Source organism: Hetaerina americana, unplaced genomic scaffold (genome assembly GCF_022747635.1).
Source record: "Hetaerina americana unplaced genomic scaffold, ioHetAmer1.1.p SCAF_3, whole genome shotgun sequence".
Lineage (NCBI taxonomy): Eukaryota > Metazoa > Arthropoda > Insecta > Odonata > Calopterygidae > Hetaerina > Hetaerina americana.
In genome coordinates this window covers 60,074,490-60,093,146 of record NW_027286874.1, presented here as the reverse complement: position 1 = coordinate 60,093,146, position 18,657 = coordinate 60,074,490, and the positions used below count along the sequence as shown (strand labels likewise).

The window sequence follows — 18,657 nt, the reverse complement described above, 5'->3', positions numbered from 1 at the left end:
ATTGTTTGCACAAATGCAAGTTGTATGGAGGACTTTGATAGGCCAAAATACAAAGTATTCCATGAAAAAGTAATAATATATACCGGTTTACTATTTCATTTAAATTTTTGTTGCCATGAGAATAGGCCGCCAAAAGCCAGTAGATAATTTGGAAATGACCATACACGATGGTACTTTTTCCTCAAAATCCATGAAACCAGAGCTGATTTAAAGGAGGTTAATGCTTTTACGGAGGTACCCAGATTTTTTCTTCGCTGAGCTAATGTGGCATATAGTAATAGATGTGTGGTTTATACCCTAGTAACTACCATAAAACGGTCCTCAGACTTCAATCCAACTACAAATAAGGAATATTCCTTATTCAATGTTAAAAACATTTGCATTACGCTACACTCATATAGTTGGAATTGCCAAATAAACTTAGGGTAGATTTCCCATTGTAACTCATAGCAGTGAGGGAAAAGAAAAAAGATGGTCAATATTTAAATTTATGCAAATATATTTGTGTTTTCACAGCACAAAAATATTTCATGATCTGCTTGGTCATGTTCCATTGAAAATAATATGCACTCCACTTCTAACAAGATAATTTTTCATTTCCTGCACCTTCTCATAAGTGAAGGCTGGTTTCAAATCATATAGATATTTTCATATGTGACGTGCTATCACAATGATGAGTGCAATTTCAAATATCAGTTTATGGAGCAAATAAATGAATTAACTGTCTGGGTTATGACCAATTAAACATAAGAAAAATTAAAAAAACATTATATCTCAACAGTGGTATATACACAGAAAACTGACATGTTCAACCAGTCTCATTTAATGAATACCAAGATATTTGGAGAATTTGAATCAGATGTAAGCTTGCAAAGAATCAACATACTTCTAGTCCATTTTAATTCATCTTTGGTATACTATACAAAGGATATTGAAACTTGGAACAACTGCAGAATCATAAGGCGCAGGTTGTAGCTAGAATTATTTGAAATTAACATCATTTTTTAAAGGAATTAAGTGGAGGAAGAATTGTGATAAGTAGGATTTCCAGGGGTGAGCTGGATTGCTAGATTTTTTCCCACTTTGCCTTGCAGAACTTCTGACCAGATCATATCGACACTTTCTCTTCACCCTTTGAATCCCTCTTCCATTATGGGCTGCAGGTGCATACCAGCGTTGACAACTGAGATTGAGAAACTTGGATTCCATAAGCGGATGATTAATTCCAAGTATATGCAAGTTCCAATAGCAGTGAATGAGACAATGAATTCAGTAATCATGCTAGAGGGACTCTAGAGAGGGAAAATAGTGAATAGTATCTCCATTTAGGACTTGGATCTTTGCAATTCTTTGCTATATTCTTGTTAAATAATCCAATGTAAAGGTAAAAACATGGCTCTTTTTCCATTAGCACCAAATTTTAAAAATAAAAAACAGTTTTATTCGATAGATTTTTGTGCCAATTAATTCAAGTGGCCCTACATTAAAATTAAAATACCCTAAATTGCCATTGTAAGTTATCTCATTGGTGAAGAGACATTGAATAATGATACAGGAGAGGATGTTTGGCAAGTAAGGAATGGGAAGGAAAAGGATAGGTGTGCTAGTCAGAATGAAGGGAGGAAGTAGGAATCCAGAATACCAATACCCTATATTGCTAACAAAAGCAGTAAAGAATGATTAGAAGTAGTCAAAAGTAATGAGAGACAATCAGAGTAATTTATAATGTGCTACAGAGGTTGAGATCAAAATACATTGAACAATAAATATAATGGAAATCATTACATGACTATAAATCATCAATGCCTAAGTGGAAATTGAGATCATCGCCTATTGTTTTTCAGGCAATGTATGGTAGGAAGCTGTGAAGTACATTAAACACAGTCCACAGCACACATTTATGGAGAATAAAATCCTATTTAGGAACCCAGACCTTCAGGATTTAAAGAAGAGCCATTGATATTAGGAATACTCTTTTACAAGGGCATGCAATTAAGGGCACATTCATGGCACGTGCCGCCATGAGTACCACCATGGCACGTGCCACCATTGGCTTTCAGAAAAAGGTTTCAAGAACATTAAAATGTGGCTTAAAACAGGTTTACCATAGATTAAATATCCTAATGGTTTTCCTCATAAATAATTTGCTGGCCTGGCATAGATTTTATCAACCTCTGTTTCACTCTATCAATGCCCTGCATGAATATGATGGTAATGATATCGCATAATTACATTTTCTGTCATTTTCATCCCCAGGCTGACATGATAGATTAGAAATATGCATTTTAAATAGATCAAACTTATTGTTTTTAATAAGGAAAAGTTCTTGCGGTTAAAGTAGAAACTTGAGATGAACAAACTCAAATGCTGTATGTCACAGTTGCAATAATCCCAGGAATCTGGAAAATGACATGCAGCTTAACATCATAGGAAAAGAATTCTTCTTCAAACAGTAGGTATTGAACAAAAACTGGGCAGTATCACAAGACTTTAATTTCAATATTAATAAACGTACCTATTGGGTGATATATATTAAATAAGTACACAAATCTAAGTAAAAATGTCATTAAATTGCAATAGAAAATAGTCTCAAAACAAATTAACATTAATTGTTATCAATTTTTTCAATATAAACCAAAGAAATTAGAAATAGATGATGTGACAAATTGCTCAATCTGATTAATCAAGTAGTATAAAATAAATAACTAGTACTTGACCATTTATTCCTACTTCATCTCTGAAAATGAGTAACGCTCCATATCAAAGTTTTAACGAGCCTTTTCTTAGCATCCTTATCCAACATCCCTGCCATCAACTCCCTCCTCCTTGTGAAAGCCCCTCTATCTAGATCAATTCTTCTCCTTACGTCCATACTACTTTGACCGTGTTGGTCCAAAACACTTCCAAGATACGTAAACTGTTCTATTTTTTGCCCTCCTATTTTAATGTTTAGCTTAGACCTTGTCTTTATGGAAAATCGCATAGCCTTTGTTTTGTTTCTTTTGATTCTCATCCTGTATCTATCGCATTGAAGTTCTGTTTCACTCAGTAATGTTTGCAACCCCTTGGCTGACTGGCAAGCTAAAGCTTGGTCCTCAGCAAACCTAACTGAGTTTACAAATTCCCAGCCCACTTTCATTCCTACCTCAGCCTTCCCATGCCTCTTTAATCATTTCCTCTGTATACAGGTTGAACAGCAATGGTGACAATGGACAACCCTGCCTTACACCTCTTCCTAAAACTGCCCATCAGGACTCCTCGTTCCCCACTCGCACCCGAGCAGTCTGAGGCATGTATAGGTTGCAGATTAGCATCCTGTCCCTCCAATCTATTCCTATTTTCTGCAATATACTTAATAGTTTTTCCAATCCACTCTATCAAATGCCTTTTTGAAATCTACGAAACAGGCAAATATGTCCTGATTTTATTCTATATTCCTCTTGATTTGTGATCTGATTACTGCAATGGCGCTGTGCGTGCCTCTCTCCTTCTTAAACTCAAACTTATCATCCCCTAAGTAATCATTTGCCTTGCTCTCCATCCTTTTGCTGATGATCCTGAGAACCACTTTAGCTGCAAGGGTTATCAAACTTATTGCTCTTTAGTCCACATATAATGTAGCCTTTATATATTTCGGAATAGGAACTAACACAGATGTCACAAAGTCTTCCGGCTAGATTCCTTCCTCATAGATAATACAAATCAGTCAATAAGGATGCTTCCCCCCACATTTTCCTAAACCTTTCAGTAGTTCCACGGGAATGTTCTCTTCCCCCAAGGCCTTTTTTAATATCATCTCCCTTAAAGCCCTTTCTATCACATCGTCGAGTATGCCTGGACCTAAGCTACTATATCTCCCTCTACATCATGTTTTCTTTCTATGTCTAACCTAGTAGGTCTAAGTTCTTCACCATAAAGCTCTATATATTCCTTCTATCTCTCTTGGATATTTTCTGTGTTAACCTGTGTTTCTGTGTTGTGTGATAGTTTCTGTGGTGTTTCTGTGTTATTATCTTGCCGGATCTATCTATAAATATTGGCACAGAACTTCCCTTCTTAATACCCGGTAGTGATTTAACCTTGCTGTATAGCACACTAATTTCACCCCTCTTCTGCAAATTTTCCATATCCTTGCTTGGCATCTTCCACCATACTTCTTTTGCTTTATTTGTCGCCTGCCTCAATTTATCATTTAACTCTGTGTACTTCCCTTTGCCTTACTCTGTCTTTACTTTCTTCCATTTTCTTATCTCATCTATCATTTTTATCATCTCATCCGTGATCCATGGTTTCCTCGTCCTTTCCCCATTTATGGTTCCCATAGTTTCATTTATGGCTTTCGATATCCCTTTTTTGATCTACTACCATTTTTCCTCGGCAGTACTCGACTCTTTACCATCATCCAATGTTTTCTCTACAGCCTGCTGATACTCCTTCTTTGTCAATTCTTTCCTCAATAGTGTTTTTAAAGTGACGCCATCACTCAATGGCCGCCCAACTCGGGTCACACGCATTTGAAACCTACCTTTCGTCTGGCTCCTAAGCTTCGACCTATCTGGAATGGGTCTACCAGGAGCAATTTTTATTACTCCCGCCAGTACATCTCTAGGGGTCATCGGAGCGCACAAGCCCCTCCACCACGTCAAGGCTGTAGTCCATGGGAGGGTCCAATGTAATGAATTCGAAATTATAATAATTCTTTACGTGTGATTCATATGTGATATCACTTCCAATAGTAGACCCCTGATTGAATTTACTTCGATTTAATAAATGTTTAATTGTTTATGTGCTAACTATAGCACTAAACATTTTAGGAAAAGAAAATTGGATTCAGCAGGTAAAAGATGTCATCGAATAATTTTACCTATCTGTCGTGCTTCCGTAGAAATAAATTATTTATTAAGGGCCAGCCATTAAAGAGTTGCGACCACTCGCCAACGCCTAGGTTACCCCTCGGTCGTCGCGGAGGACCCGACGGAAGCGAGGTCGGTCTGCTGGGCTCTCCTGGGGGGAGGGGGGGGGGGCGTAAATTTGTTCGGGTGGAAATCAAATAGGGTTATTTACGAAACTCAGCCATATCCTTGGCCGGCTTGTGAAGTCCTGCCTTTGTTCCAGCCAACCATAAAATCCTGCCCCGTGATTCTTTCAAGTGTGCCAGTTCTGTCATGCTTTTCATTCTGTATCAACCCTCCATCAAATGTGACTTGGGAATTCGGTAGCGCGACTCCGTGGATCACCTCGTACTTGACCAGACAATAAGCTCGACTCATCTATTGTGACAGGAATCAGATAAGCAATGCTATCAACAAGTTTACGTAGAACAAATTGATGTCTTGTTTTGACCACGTTGGCGAGGAGAATGGAAGTTTCCCCTCACCTCTACCAACTATGGTCCAAGAGTTTCGCTGAATAGATTTCATTTTTTCTCGTACATACTCGTTAATGCGTTTTACTTTCCATTTTCATCGCTGGAATGTTTTCCTTCTCACCCATTTTTTCATATGGAGAACAGCGTCTGAGGAGAAATGAAATAGCTAGATTACGGAATATCCGAAATTCAGGAATATCACATTTAATTTAGCAATATAAAATGAATACTTGTGCTTTAGAATAATGAGCGGCTACGAGGGTAGAGGACGGATGTACCATAAGAGCATTTCCCAAATTTGCATCGCGTACGTATGATAACCCATTGGAATGAAATTTTCGCGCCGAGAGCAAAATTTTACTTTTGACCGTAAATGTGAAAGCCCCTCCTCTCTTCCTGCTATTCCTAAACTTGTAAGAAATTATATACTAAAGCTGGACCATAGAATAAACTGGAAACTTATTTCCAATGCTTTCTAACTATAACTGTTAAATGAAGGATGCGTCGTTTCAAGTACGTAGTGAGACAAGTAATAACTATTTATTTCCGAGTTGTAAGACGGCGGGTGGATAATCCATTCAGAACCAATCCAATTTGAACAGGTTATGTGACAAAAGTACATAGCTAACGTGAGGTATGGCCATGAAAGAATGAATGAGTGGACGAAATGAATTTTCCGGTACCAAATCGAAACGTTCCGATGCAAAGAATCTCGTTGAATAATTCGTTGCAGTGTCTCTTTCCACAACACTGCAACCCAAGAACGTAAATTTGGTGGGGTGAAAATCATTTAGAGTTATCCACGAAACGCATCAACGTTTTTGGAAATTGTATTGACAAAGGAATTGCCTTCGTTCCAGTTCACCGAAAGTTGTTTCACCGTCCGTGATTCCTTCAAAAACTCCTGTGAAATGACAAAAAATGCTGGTATGATAATAGTTGGGAAAAGAGATAGCGCATCCCTCCCATGCTACCCTTGTCCATCCAACTATGTACCTACCGAAGTCAATGTGCTAGGGATTACCCAAAAAAATGTCCATCGGTACGCAAAGAATCTTGTTGAATAATACGTTACAGACCCCTTTTTGCAAACAAACATTTCCTCACTCCAAGGCCATAATCTCGATCATAATTCTTTCAGCGATGCACGTGAGCCGACCAAGCAATGATTGCTTCCTTAGGGCGACGCGGAGTGGGGTACACTGTACGCCCACTCGAAATTTTGAAGGATGAGGGTATCCAGGGGTTAGGTATGACAGATATCCAGAGGTTAGGTTTATGTTGGGAGTAGAGAAACAGAGTTTCGACCATTCCCATCCTCTGGAGAAATACATCAAGATAAGAAGGGAAGTGAGGAAAGTAAAGAAAGCGAAAGGAGGGGAAGGTGGAAAATAGGCATAATGCGGGAAAATAGATCATGGAAGATGGTCAAATGGGAAGTAAGGAGATGTGGACTGTATCCTGAAACTTCAAGCGCGGTCACCCCTTCCCTTCTGACCTGGAGTTGTCTTTTCTAAGCAAATGAAAGCAACGCTCCACTTTCAGTATCAGTCCTTTTAAAAGGCCGGCCTTTAACGACGTTTTTTTCTCTCACTTTTTAGTTACCTCCCCCTGCCGAAATTATCGGCGCTTTCAATAATATCGATCTATAAAATAGGAAAAAAAAACATTTTTGTCTGAAGAGATTGTTTTCTTTAAATGTGATAATGATAAGTTCAATCCCATATTTGTACTGATAAAGTGCCCGACCTTTGAATGCTATTTGTTCTGTTTTATTGGAAAACATACAATGGAATGATAAAAATCTATTCGAAAATCTTTTTATGGGTTGGTCATTGCTGAAATAATTCCAAAGGATTAGCTAGTTTAGCGAATATTGCACCATGCGTTCTTTGGCGATCGAGGGTAGTGACATTTATTTTTCCATAAACAATTGGAGAAATAATGCACGAATAAACATAGCCTAACATTATTTCATAACCTCACATCTTTTTCATTTCCCTAATGTAACAAAAAATCCCCCTGAGACACGTAAATACGAACTTCTCGAGGGAAACAACTGAAGAGACCATTTTAGAGTATAATGTCACTTCTTTAAAATTTTTTCCATGCTTATTAATCATGTTAACCGAGCTATTTACGCTCCCACGGAAATTTTCTCGAAGATGGGAGAGTTTAATACAATCCAGCAATATAGTGGTCGTATCTGGGTAGTTGAGAAATTTATAACTCTAAATTGTACTTCTCTTCTAGTTTTTACTTTCTACTGTTTGAAAAAAAAAGGAAGTTGGTTCGTCCCCCAGTTAAATCACATGAAGTAATACAAAAATACCAGTCGCATGGAAAACAGAACGACGGATTAAAATGAAACTTGGATCCACCTCAAAGGGCATTGCAAAGCGGTACCCGGGGATTATACGAGTGTGCGCGTGATCGCACACTTAACCGACCGATCGTATTGGCATTGATAAGAAGATATTGCACACCATTATCACTGAAAATTTGGAAATGCAAAAGATCTGGGCTAAACTCGTTCCGAAGATCTTGACGGACAACCAAGAGCAGAGTCGAGTGTCAGCTTGCGAAGACCTGCAATGCGTTGGAGAAGACTCCGACTTTTTGGACAGTCCCGACTTGCCACCAGCAGACTACTCCCTACTCCCAAATTGAATTAATTCCTCAAATGACGCCACCACGGGACCCCCAAATGTCGTCAAAGAAGCTTGCATACGTACCCTTAAGTACCTTTCGGAATCCACCTACCAGGGAACCCTCAAGTCGCACGACGCGGAAAAGCCGCTGGCAAAAGTGTGTTGACCCTCAAAGGATGCGCTTTGAATAATTTGGAGGGATTGTAGCAATGTCTGAAATCAATCATTTTTTTCGAAACTTTTCCCGTTACTTTTTATAGATACCATGAAATATTAATAATCAATAAAAAATGCATTTAAGACGCCTAATAAGATAAAACAATAATTTAGATGTCAATTAGTGCATAGATATTGCAATGGAGTACACCGGAAATCTTCAGTGGAAACAATCGTAAATCTTCGCAGGCAAAGGTGATAAATTGGTGAAGCGATCACCACTCCAGTTCATCTCAAGTCATTGTTATTTATCGTACACTGAGAAAGTGAATAAGATAACAGTACAGATAACTAAGTGACTCTGCTTCCCACAAACAAGCGAAAAGAATCAATGAGTCTAATTTCATGAGGGTTCGTTTTCTGTAGCCGCCGCTTAATCAGCATTATCTCCATTCGAGTTTACACTACCATTATTGGTCGCGTCATCAGGACCACAGCAGAATTTTACCATTTCTCACTGCGCAAACAATTAAGACTTCGTTTCTTCCCAGTCAGGCCAAGGTCGGGCATCTCATTTCTCTTTTATTTCATTTATCTTTCCTGGCGCGTGCCATTCCCGTGACACGGCAGTACATGCATTATGAGAAGACAAATGAAGAAACATCATTGAATTTTACCCGACTATATTTACTGGTATGAGTGGCATTTCGTGGACGTCCTCCAGATTGTGGTCCGCGAATTTGAGAACTTAGGTTTTCACACCGTTGATAGTAAGGAGTTCGAGGATTATTAATTCGAGCTAAAACTGATAAAATTCTGTTCATTACACTCCACCTTCCAATCTGTCGAATGAAATAAACCCTTTGTTATGCAATCTCTGAATAAATAGGAGTCAAGGGAGTCAGAGGAATATTCACTACACCACTGATCGGAGGTACAAAGTTTGATTCAGATTGAGGCATCTTTGTACCCACAGATTTTAACAAACTATGTCATTTTTTGGCTAGAGGAACTACCTGGGAAACCACAGACGATACAAATAAAATAACTGGACCCCCTTAATCTGATGTGTAAATTTCATAAGTTGTAAGGCTTAGTACCTTAAGACGTACCAAAAGGACCTTCGGGTTCATTACTGTAGTTTTTGGGTGTGATAATTCTTTTCATGCAAAGCCGTTAGGTTTAAATCCAGATTATCCAAATCCGCCACGACAGTAATGAGACATTCATCATCAGTATTTTAATCTTAGGATTGGTTTACTGCTGTCCATATCTTCCATTCTACTATATTTGAATGCAAGGCAAGGCTGCATTTTATTGGGAGAATAATGTGGTGGCTTCCCGTTGCCTTCCACATCGCAGTACTGCGGCTGACCGTCACGCAGGTCGCGGGAATCGAACCATAGACCTTCGTCTCCACAGACATGCGCTACGGCTGGTCTACCCCCCCCCCCCCAATGAGACATTATAGTTGTTTAAACCAGTTATTAAGACCTAGCAAGTTCAATGCCGCAGAACTTGCTAGTATTTTATATTCACATTTTTACCTTTTAGTACCCTGAAAGCCACCGCTAGGGTGTGTGGCAGGGGGTGAGTACACACCCGAATATTTTTACCCTACCGCGGTAGGAAAATGATATTCTGACCCCTTATCGATAGTGAAAAAAACTTTAAATCCATCTGTCCTACACTTATTCTCTTTAATTTTACTGATATGATCTCGCCTACCGTAGTGCGATGGGGGTAATAATAGTACATTTTCAACATTACTGCTATAGAGACCTCCTCCCAATTTATGCAAGAGCTTCAATCTGTAATTTAGCCTTCGCTCTGTGAGTGATTCCCAGCCCAACTCCTCAAACATTTTGATTACGCTACTAAGTTTATAATTATAACGTTTTACAAATCCCAGCTCCTCTACACTGTACGCGATCCAATTCGGCAATTAATCGAACTTCGTGAGAATCCCATATTCTTGCAGCATATTCTAAATGAGGCCTAACCATGACAAATATCATTTCTCTTTGACCTTTTAATTACATTTACCAAGTTTCATCTAAAAAATCCTAATTTTTTGTTACCTTGTCCACATATTTCCCGCATGTGTTTCACTCAGGAGAGATCATGATCGAGGGTAACGCCTAGGTATTTAAATTAGTCTGCACATTCCATTTCGGTGTCCCCAATGCAGTAGGCGTTCGGGTGGGAATTGCTTTTTTCCAGAAATTTATGAATACGCAATTTTTAAGTTTAATTCTAATTGCCAAATATCGCACCAGCGTTGTATAGAATTAAGGTCATCCCACAAAGCTGCTGCATCCTCAGGATCACGGAGACCTTTGTAAACCATGGCATCGTCGCCAAATAAACGTATCTTACTAGTGACTACGAAGTCAATGCCGTTAACGTAAAGTAGGAATAAAAGAGGTCGGATGGCACTGCCCTGGGGAACGCCTAAAGTAATTCCTACTGAGTTTGAGCTAACTCCATCTATTACTGTTCTTTGAACCCGATCGTACAACAAGTCTTACATCCAAATCAGGATATTTTTATTTATTCCTTGTGCTTCTAGTTTTGTGAGTAGTTAACTATGAGGTACTTTGTCGAAAGCTTTATTGAAATCTAGAAAAACCGCGTCCACTGGAACATTACTCTCTCCCGAAATAAAAATATCATGAAAAAAAAGCGCAAATTGTGTCTTGCAGGATCTACCTTTTCGGAAACCGTGCTGAAATTTGATCAATAACTCACAACTATCTCAGTCTCACGAACGAACTAGAAATTATATGTTCCATGACTTTGCACGAAATGGATGTGAGGGAAATAGGTCTGTAATTACTTGGCTCCTTGTCTCCTGTGTTTTTAAATAATGGTGTTACATTAGTCGTTTTCCAGTCCCTGGGAAACTTGTGATCTACTAGCGACTTCTTAAATATGATTTCTAAATTCGGTGCAATTTCCGGCGCTAGTTCCTTAAATGTACGAACGGGTGTTTAATCAGGCCTGGAGGATTAGGATTAATATTTATTTATTTTATGTATATATATATCATATTTATATATTTATTTTTTTATAATATTGTTCAGGTATATACACACCCGTATTTTAGAATTTATGTATCTATTTTTTTAGTATTATTAGGTTTAATATTTTTCAGCACACGTCCTATTCCACTCTATGAGATTTCCATTTTGGGCATCAGTTGGCCAGCACGATTTATTAGGCTATCGGAGTGATTCGGTGAGACATTGGTGAAGATGCTATGAAAGAAGGAATTTAATGAGTAAGCCTTTACCAAACTGCTGGCTGCTCTTTCGCCTGTATCATTTTTGAGTAATTTAACTGTTGACTTAATGCCCTAAACCTCTTAGACGTAGGACCAAAATTCTTCCGGATTCTATTTCAAATTTTGGCTAACCATTTCCTTTTGAATTCGCTTTACGCTTTCCGAAATTCATCCTTGGCAGTTGCCCTAGATATCTTGTAATAATAAGTCATCTCATTATTTTTGTCGCTGGAGATATCGTCCCTAGTAGAACTGGTAGTCTCGATGAGCTGCTCTCATTGGTTCCAAATGATCTCAACATGATACTAAAATTCATGCGGGGTAATACTGCATGCTGAATACGTTTACAGTGGTATCGTGAGTTTTATGACATCGTGATGCCATTTTACCAAAAACAAAACGAGGTTGATAAGATCCTCACGTGTCCTTTGCGTGGGACATTTGAGGGTCTTAGGGCAAGAAAAAAAGAAATAAGAGCTACGAATAGTTTGAAAAATAAGAATATGAGCATCAATACATTCCCTTTAAACGTTCAAAGCAAATTTTATGCTTACCATTCGTCAGTTTTTCATCGTTCCGACGGCTAACAAATTTTCTGAGGATGAATGTCTCGCGCTATGCACTATGAAAGCCGGAATTTGCCATTTTGTTACGTAGTATCTTTCAACTTTTAGATATTTCTCATTTTGTTGTATTCTCAACCATTCTATGTAAACCCACTAGTTACTATTTTCTCTTTTATAAATGTCGAATTTAGTTGCTTGCTGTGCAAAAAAAAACCTTTATTCTCGTATATTCAAAGATGTAATTGGAAGGTATTTTGGATAAATACAGATTTCCATCCAGTGACCAGAATTTTTTAAATTCTATAATGAAAAAATATATATTTTATAGCAAGATTCAGAAACATGGATGTGTAGTGATAACATAATTTTTATGTAACATATTTATTTCGCCGAAACATAAAATGTCAATAATACTTTTTTTATTGAAAATCTTCATCTTCAATAAAAATAGCGAGTCAAAATCGCTGCCACGGCAACACACACCATGCTAGCCTGTAAGGTGACCGATGAAGACGGAGGATAATTCATATTCAACCAAATAGCAATTTTGTATTCATTATTTTTCAACCAATTTATGTTATTTTCGATGTATTTTTTTGCCTTTTCGATAGATTCTTCTGCTCCAGCGAGGTTGCCTAAGTTGTCATCCAAAAATGATAGCATCTGTAAGGAAACATGATGAGGAATTAGAATAAAAACATAAAACGTCACCGGTTCCGCTTATATTTATCAAGGTTGAGTGTTGAGCATCTTTATCGATCATAAAATATCTAGAAACACATTTTCCATAGGAAGTATAATTTTTAGTCAAGCAACAGATCACTGCAAAGAAAATGTGCACCATCTAATAATATAAGATGCATTTAAAACAGATGATCTGCAAGTATGATATGCATTTAAAAATCTGTTCTCTAAATTACTTTCTAAACTACGTAGATTTCCTAGATTCTTAATTACTAAAGGATAGTAATTAATATCACCAATAGATGGCTCGCTGAGGTGTTAACTAATTAAATTACAAATCAAGTTTTCCTGATTGTCAAAAACGTTTGTTTTTCGTTGGTCAAAATATGGTCATGTTTGACAAATATTCATCTTTAAACCACCTAAACCCAATTTTTCTTGTGCCAGCATTTCCATTACCATTATGTTATAAGTTGTTATTTCCTTCACGTAGGGAGAATTATCAAAATAAGCACGTTTAGAAAACCCACCTGATATCCATTTGTGGCGCTTGATATTCGGCTAGATATTCCTGAGATAATGCTTCCAGTCGCGTCTATTCCACATCTGAAAAAAACAAACAAAATTAGTTTTCGTATATGATATCACTTCTCAAATAAATTAAAAGAACTTTTAGTCTTTCTTTTAGCCTTCAGTTTCATTCGGATAGTGCACAATATAATGGATGAAAATTGTGCCTGAATCATTGAGGTTAGTGACGTAATACTCGTATTACGTTTCATATTTATTAAAATATTCGCGATGCATTACTCAGATCATATAAACCTTGAGTTTTAAGTACAAAATATGACTCATTTGAAATATGCTTAAGCGGACAGATAAAAGTTATATGAAAATACCTAAATGACATATTTGAAAACATTGTCATGTGTTTTCATTTTTAAGTCAGTTAACATTTGTAAACAAAATCATTAATTTTCACTAATAACCCTTTTAAGTGTCATTAAATAGCACTTGACAAATCTAAGCTCTTTTAAACTCTGTGTTTCAACACACGTTAGCAAGCTTATGAACAGGAATGATATACTATTATATGATATTATATGATATACTAGTATAATCAACTATTTATGTAAAAAGAAGGGTACACTTTCAAGGATTTACAGCCTTACTTTTCTTTGATATCGTTGAATCTAGTCGTCAGAAAATCAAGGGCAACAGGTAATCCTTCAGTCCTTGTATACACATATTGGAACACTGATTTTCGATCTTGAAGTCGTATTTTTGAATCGTTTTCCACTGTTTTGTTCAGATACCTGTGAATGAAAAAGAATGTACTAGTAAGCGTCAGCCATTCCATTTCACGTTACACACGCAGGTAAGCGTTAAAAATATTAGGCATTTGAAGCTTACTAGGCATTGGCTCACTATCGTTTGACTTATATATATTTTCAGCTTGTTTATAACCACAAAGTTCACAATAGTTAGTATAGATACCAATCATCTGATATGAAACGACCCCTGCCTCACAATATTTTGGTGCCTTCGATTTTATAGACTACTCAAATTAATGGCAATGGAAAGTTTACCTTTGTATACTTATCTGTTTGAATTAGATTTATATTATATTCAGGTGTGTATTTGGGGTAATGAAAGGCAGTTCCCATCTGAGGGCGGCTCATTTGCCATCATCAACAGTTCCAATCCACACGCATCCAATTCCTTACCCTTCCCTTCCCCTGTCTCCTCTTCCTCTCTCTCTTACTTCCCTGGCCATCAACTTCCTCGTAATCTACTCGTGACCCTTCCCTCCCAACTCCCTCTCCAGTAGTGACGGATCCAATGGGCGTAGGAGGCCACGTCAGGTCTGTCCCCTCCCCTCCTTCGCGAAATATTTTTGTTTTCATAAAATTCAATATATATATTGCCTTATATACCTGACACTAATTTCGGATGCCATTTGCTCCCCCGAAAATAAAATTACCCACAAAAAGGTGTGCTGTGGTCTCTAAATTATTGTGATTAATTTAAAATGTGACATGATTCTTGGCAATCTGCGTAGAAAAAAGTTATTAGGTTATTTCTGTCCATTTCTAAAAATACCCCTACCCTCATCCAAAGATGTTCCTATATCCGCTAATATTCCCTCGTCTAATCTTTCCTCGGGGATCGGGATGGTGAGGTGGCTAATGTACTAGCTTCCTACTCCGAGGTCCTGGGATAGAATCTCGGAGACGGCAGGATATTTTATCGGTATCCAAATCTATAATCCCCCCATACTCCCAACGCGTGGAAGGGATTGCATTTGATAAAAGCATTTCGAATTTGAGTAAGCCTGATCACAGAGAAATCGCTCACGCATACAAATAAATTGCTTGGAAGAAAAGAACTAAAAGGCAAGAAGTAAACTAGACTTAAATTATGTTACTCATGCCATGGTCTTGTAATTCAATAAATTGTTTGTGCTGCTTACGATGGGAACAGAGTGGCATAATTGCAAAAAAATATGAACATACCCGGTTAGTATTACTCCGTCTCTGCTGCACGCCAGAGCTTCCATAATTATTTTCTTTTCGGAAGCTATGGTTGTGTTTTCATACGCTGACCACAGGAAATTCCACTCTTTCAGACCTCCACTGGCGATCCCGGTGCAGTACACGGCACCCTGAAGATTTGGGGGTATGCTTGAAAAAAAAACGATACGAAAATGTAAACTATCTGGGCCAACTCATGGTTTTTCATCTTGTTGGCATTAAAAATATTTAAACAATTGTACAGGTACAAGAGGGATGTGGTGGGCAGGCAGGCAATAACACTAGGTTACTGACCGAAGGGTCCGAGCTCGATACCTGGGGACGTCTTTGTGCATCCCAAGTTTCACCCATGTTGTGTGATTTTTTGGGTACGAGTTCTTCTTGTAAAACCACTGCCTGGACAAGGAAAGGAAATAACCCCCCTTTCCCTGATGTGTGAACTTCACGCGCCGAGGCCGTTGGGCCTAGCATTGTAAGAGCTATGTCCTCACTCATGAAACCAACCTTCCAGTTGACAGCCGTATGGTTGAGATATGTTAGATTGGGAATATAAATGATTTTAACTGAGAGTAATTAGGCAAATATATCCAACGGAAGTAGTATTTTACGAGTAGGATGAAGAGAATGGTTGCAGAATGACGATAGAGAAATAATTGAACAAGTGGGCAAGGTATTTTCGTAATAAACTATATTAGGAAAGTTGCTGGAAATACGTGGAGTATGTACAAAATAAATCTGGTTCTAAGTCACAAGGAGCGGCAATTGATGCAAGTGTATTCCTCCCATAATTACTGCATGTAGGAGTAATTTTGGTATGACAGAATAAGCTTGAATGTTGAATGAATACCCTGTGAAATGGTTAATTGAGGGGTACTTGTGATTAAATTAGATGATAAAGGGTGAGAAATGAGTGAATTATGAAAAAATAATGGATTTGTTCCATCTGTAATAGACATGCACCATGAAGTGAACCACGCTGATTTGATCTTACCGAGAGAATGGATGAGAGTCAAAACAACAGAAGGTTTAAAAGAGAAGAATGAATCGCATGAAAGTAAGAGTTAGACCGTGGAAGTTGGAGGTGAATGCCGTTGGAAGGACTCTTTGAAGTTCAGGAGTATTCGAAGTTTCAGTTATAGTTGCTCATGCTCAAAACAGTGTGTGTGTGTGTGTGTGAATGCGGTAGAGGTGAAAAAAATTGCAAGAAAAAGACGGTACCCATTGAATGAATAATTATGAGAAAGAAATTTACAATTCACTACTCAATTACAGACTTTTAATTTTACAGCGTTTTGCTCCCCTACTTCGAAAGTGAAATGCTTGTCTAATTTTTAGCCTTTTGCAAATAGGGCAAGAATTCGCCGTCGCATGTAATGGTAATTCAATGACACAATGTTTTTTTGGATCCAACTCTAAAAATGTTAACCGTTGTTTTTTGCACCTCACAAAATTATACAGGTGGCCATATATCCATTTGTGTTGCTTTAAAAAAATTAGATACTCACCATTTTGAGAAACAATAGGAATTAAAGCAATTCTTCAGTAATATAGGAATATATGTAAATATTACGGCTCCTTGGTTCGATTGAGGATACGTTTATCAATTAAAATTTGAAAATTTTGGTGATAGGATCCTTCATGAGAATCCTATTGAACTTCTCCTTACGCAGAAAAAGCTTTTTCCAGGTTAAAGGAAGATTAATAAGGTAGAATAGCCTTCCAGGGTCGATCTTGTTATAATAGCTAGGATCTTGCTCTAAATGAAGACAATAAAATCGTGTTGTCTAATCAGAAGATAAAAAGTACACGGTGTAGCTGAAATTGCAAGTTTAGGACCCCTTGAAAAACGTTAATTTTCAGGGAGTGCTCTAAAATGGTAGAAAATATGTAAGGATGAATGAAAATAAAGATATAGATGAACTCCTGGAAAATGTATACAATGTATGCGATGAATATCAATGTAACGGAAAAGAGGGAAATGTTTTTGTTCGGATATATTTTCAAGGATACCTATATCACTAATAAAACTTTAAGACCAAAATTAATTTGCCCGTTTTATACTTACGTATTTACTCTCGTGTTTTGCCACTGGCTAAACAACGTTATTGCTTGTTGTTTACAATCTCCCACTGAGTACTTGCATGCCCTAGGAAGTAGCATGGAACGGCTCATGCGGGTTACGTGATCTTCGCTTGAGGATTCATTGAATTTTAAAGTTTCATAATGGGTTTTCAATAGGTCTGCCATGTAATCCTGTGGAAAATGTAATGTATTCATTAGAGCTACCAAATAAATTCTATAAATATAAATATATATATATATCATGTTTTTGAAAATAAAATGAAAATACGCTGTAATTCTCTAAAACTTAAATTTTAGCACAGTTCAGCTGATTTCCGCTCTAACTAGACATAGACCACTTGATAATGATGCTGAAGAATTGAAGTCATTTGAGTGAGATACATTACATTCAAAGTATGGAACATTAAGAGTTTAACGAAAAAGAAAATTAGGTTTAAACAAGAAAGAATGCAACGTGTTCTCTACGATTTAGTTTTAAATTCGGCGCGAATGAAAGGCAAAGTGGTCGTTTTTAAACCACAGTGACGGTGTTGAATAATTAGTCCTGAGCTTAATGTAAATGGATGCAAAATTTAAATAATTAAAAAAAATTCATACTGTTTTTTCTATCGTGATTTCATATTTAATTGATATTTATGTAAGGTTTAATTGAGGAAATTGTTTGAAAATTGACAACTATAATATCTAACGAACTTAAACAAGTAGATTGACGATTAATTTGAAATTTAAGGTGACTACTTACCTTGAAAGCAAAATAGCTTAACGTCGATGACAATTGCATATCAAGGAAATCAAGTAAATTGTATGCAGTATACCAAGGAATGAAATCAGTCTCATTGGCCAAAAACTGACTTAAATTGAGCGCCAAATGATAATCTATGTATCCTCCTCTTGCCAAGCTTAAAGCGTCATCCAGGAGCTGACCTCGATTTACTGGATGAATATTGCTGCGGTTTTGGCTCTTTAAGCAAGAAATTATAAGCCCCCAGTTTTCCTCATCGTAGTTTACTCTGTAGTAGCCTGATATTCGCAGTTTGGAGGAAATTGTGTCACAACATAAAAAATTCAATGGATATTCACTTATTAAATCATAACATGCATTGCAGATATTTTGCCAAGCATATTTATATGATGAAAATATTAACTGACCCTTTTTTCATACTCGCAATTCAACTCAAATGCGCAAATTTCATTGGAAAAGGAAGATTTAATTATTATCTATTCCTTACTTACCCGTCGACTGTACGTTAAAAATCACCCAACCCGCATTCCTTGGAATGCCGCCGATTGTGATAGATGTCTCATTTGGGGATATCCAATTCTTCGGTCT

General features: G+C 37.3%; 1 protein-coding gene across 1 annotated transcript in view; it reads right to left on the bottom strand.

The window, feature by feature from the left end:
- The window catches only part of LOC139690069 (uncharacterized), a 146,526-nt gene that overhangs the window by 29,862 nt on the left and 98,007 nt on the right, over window positions 1–18,657 (bottom strand). The window contains exons 34-37 of the mRNA XM_071587267.1: window positions 18,070–18,347; window positions 17,311–17,498; window positions 15,228–15,395; window positions 13,242–13,317 (exon numbers count right to left, since the gene is read on the bottom strand). Coding sequence (XP_071443368.1) covers window positions 13,242–13,317; window positions 15,228–15,395; window positions 17,311–17,498; window positions 18,070–18,347 — 710 coding nt within the window. The remainder of the gene's footprint in view (window positions 1–13,241; window positions 13,318–15,227; window positions 15,396–17,310; window positions 17,499–18,069; window positions 18,348–18,657) is intronic.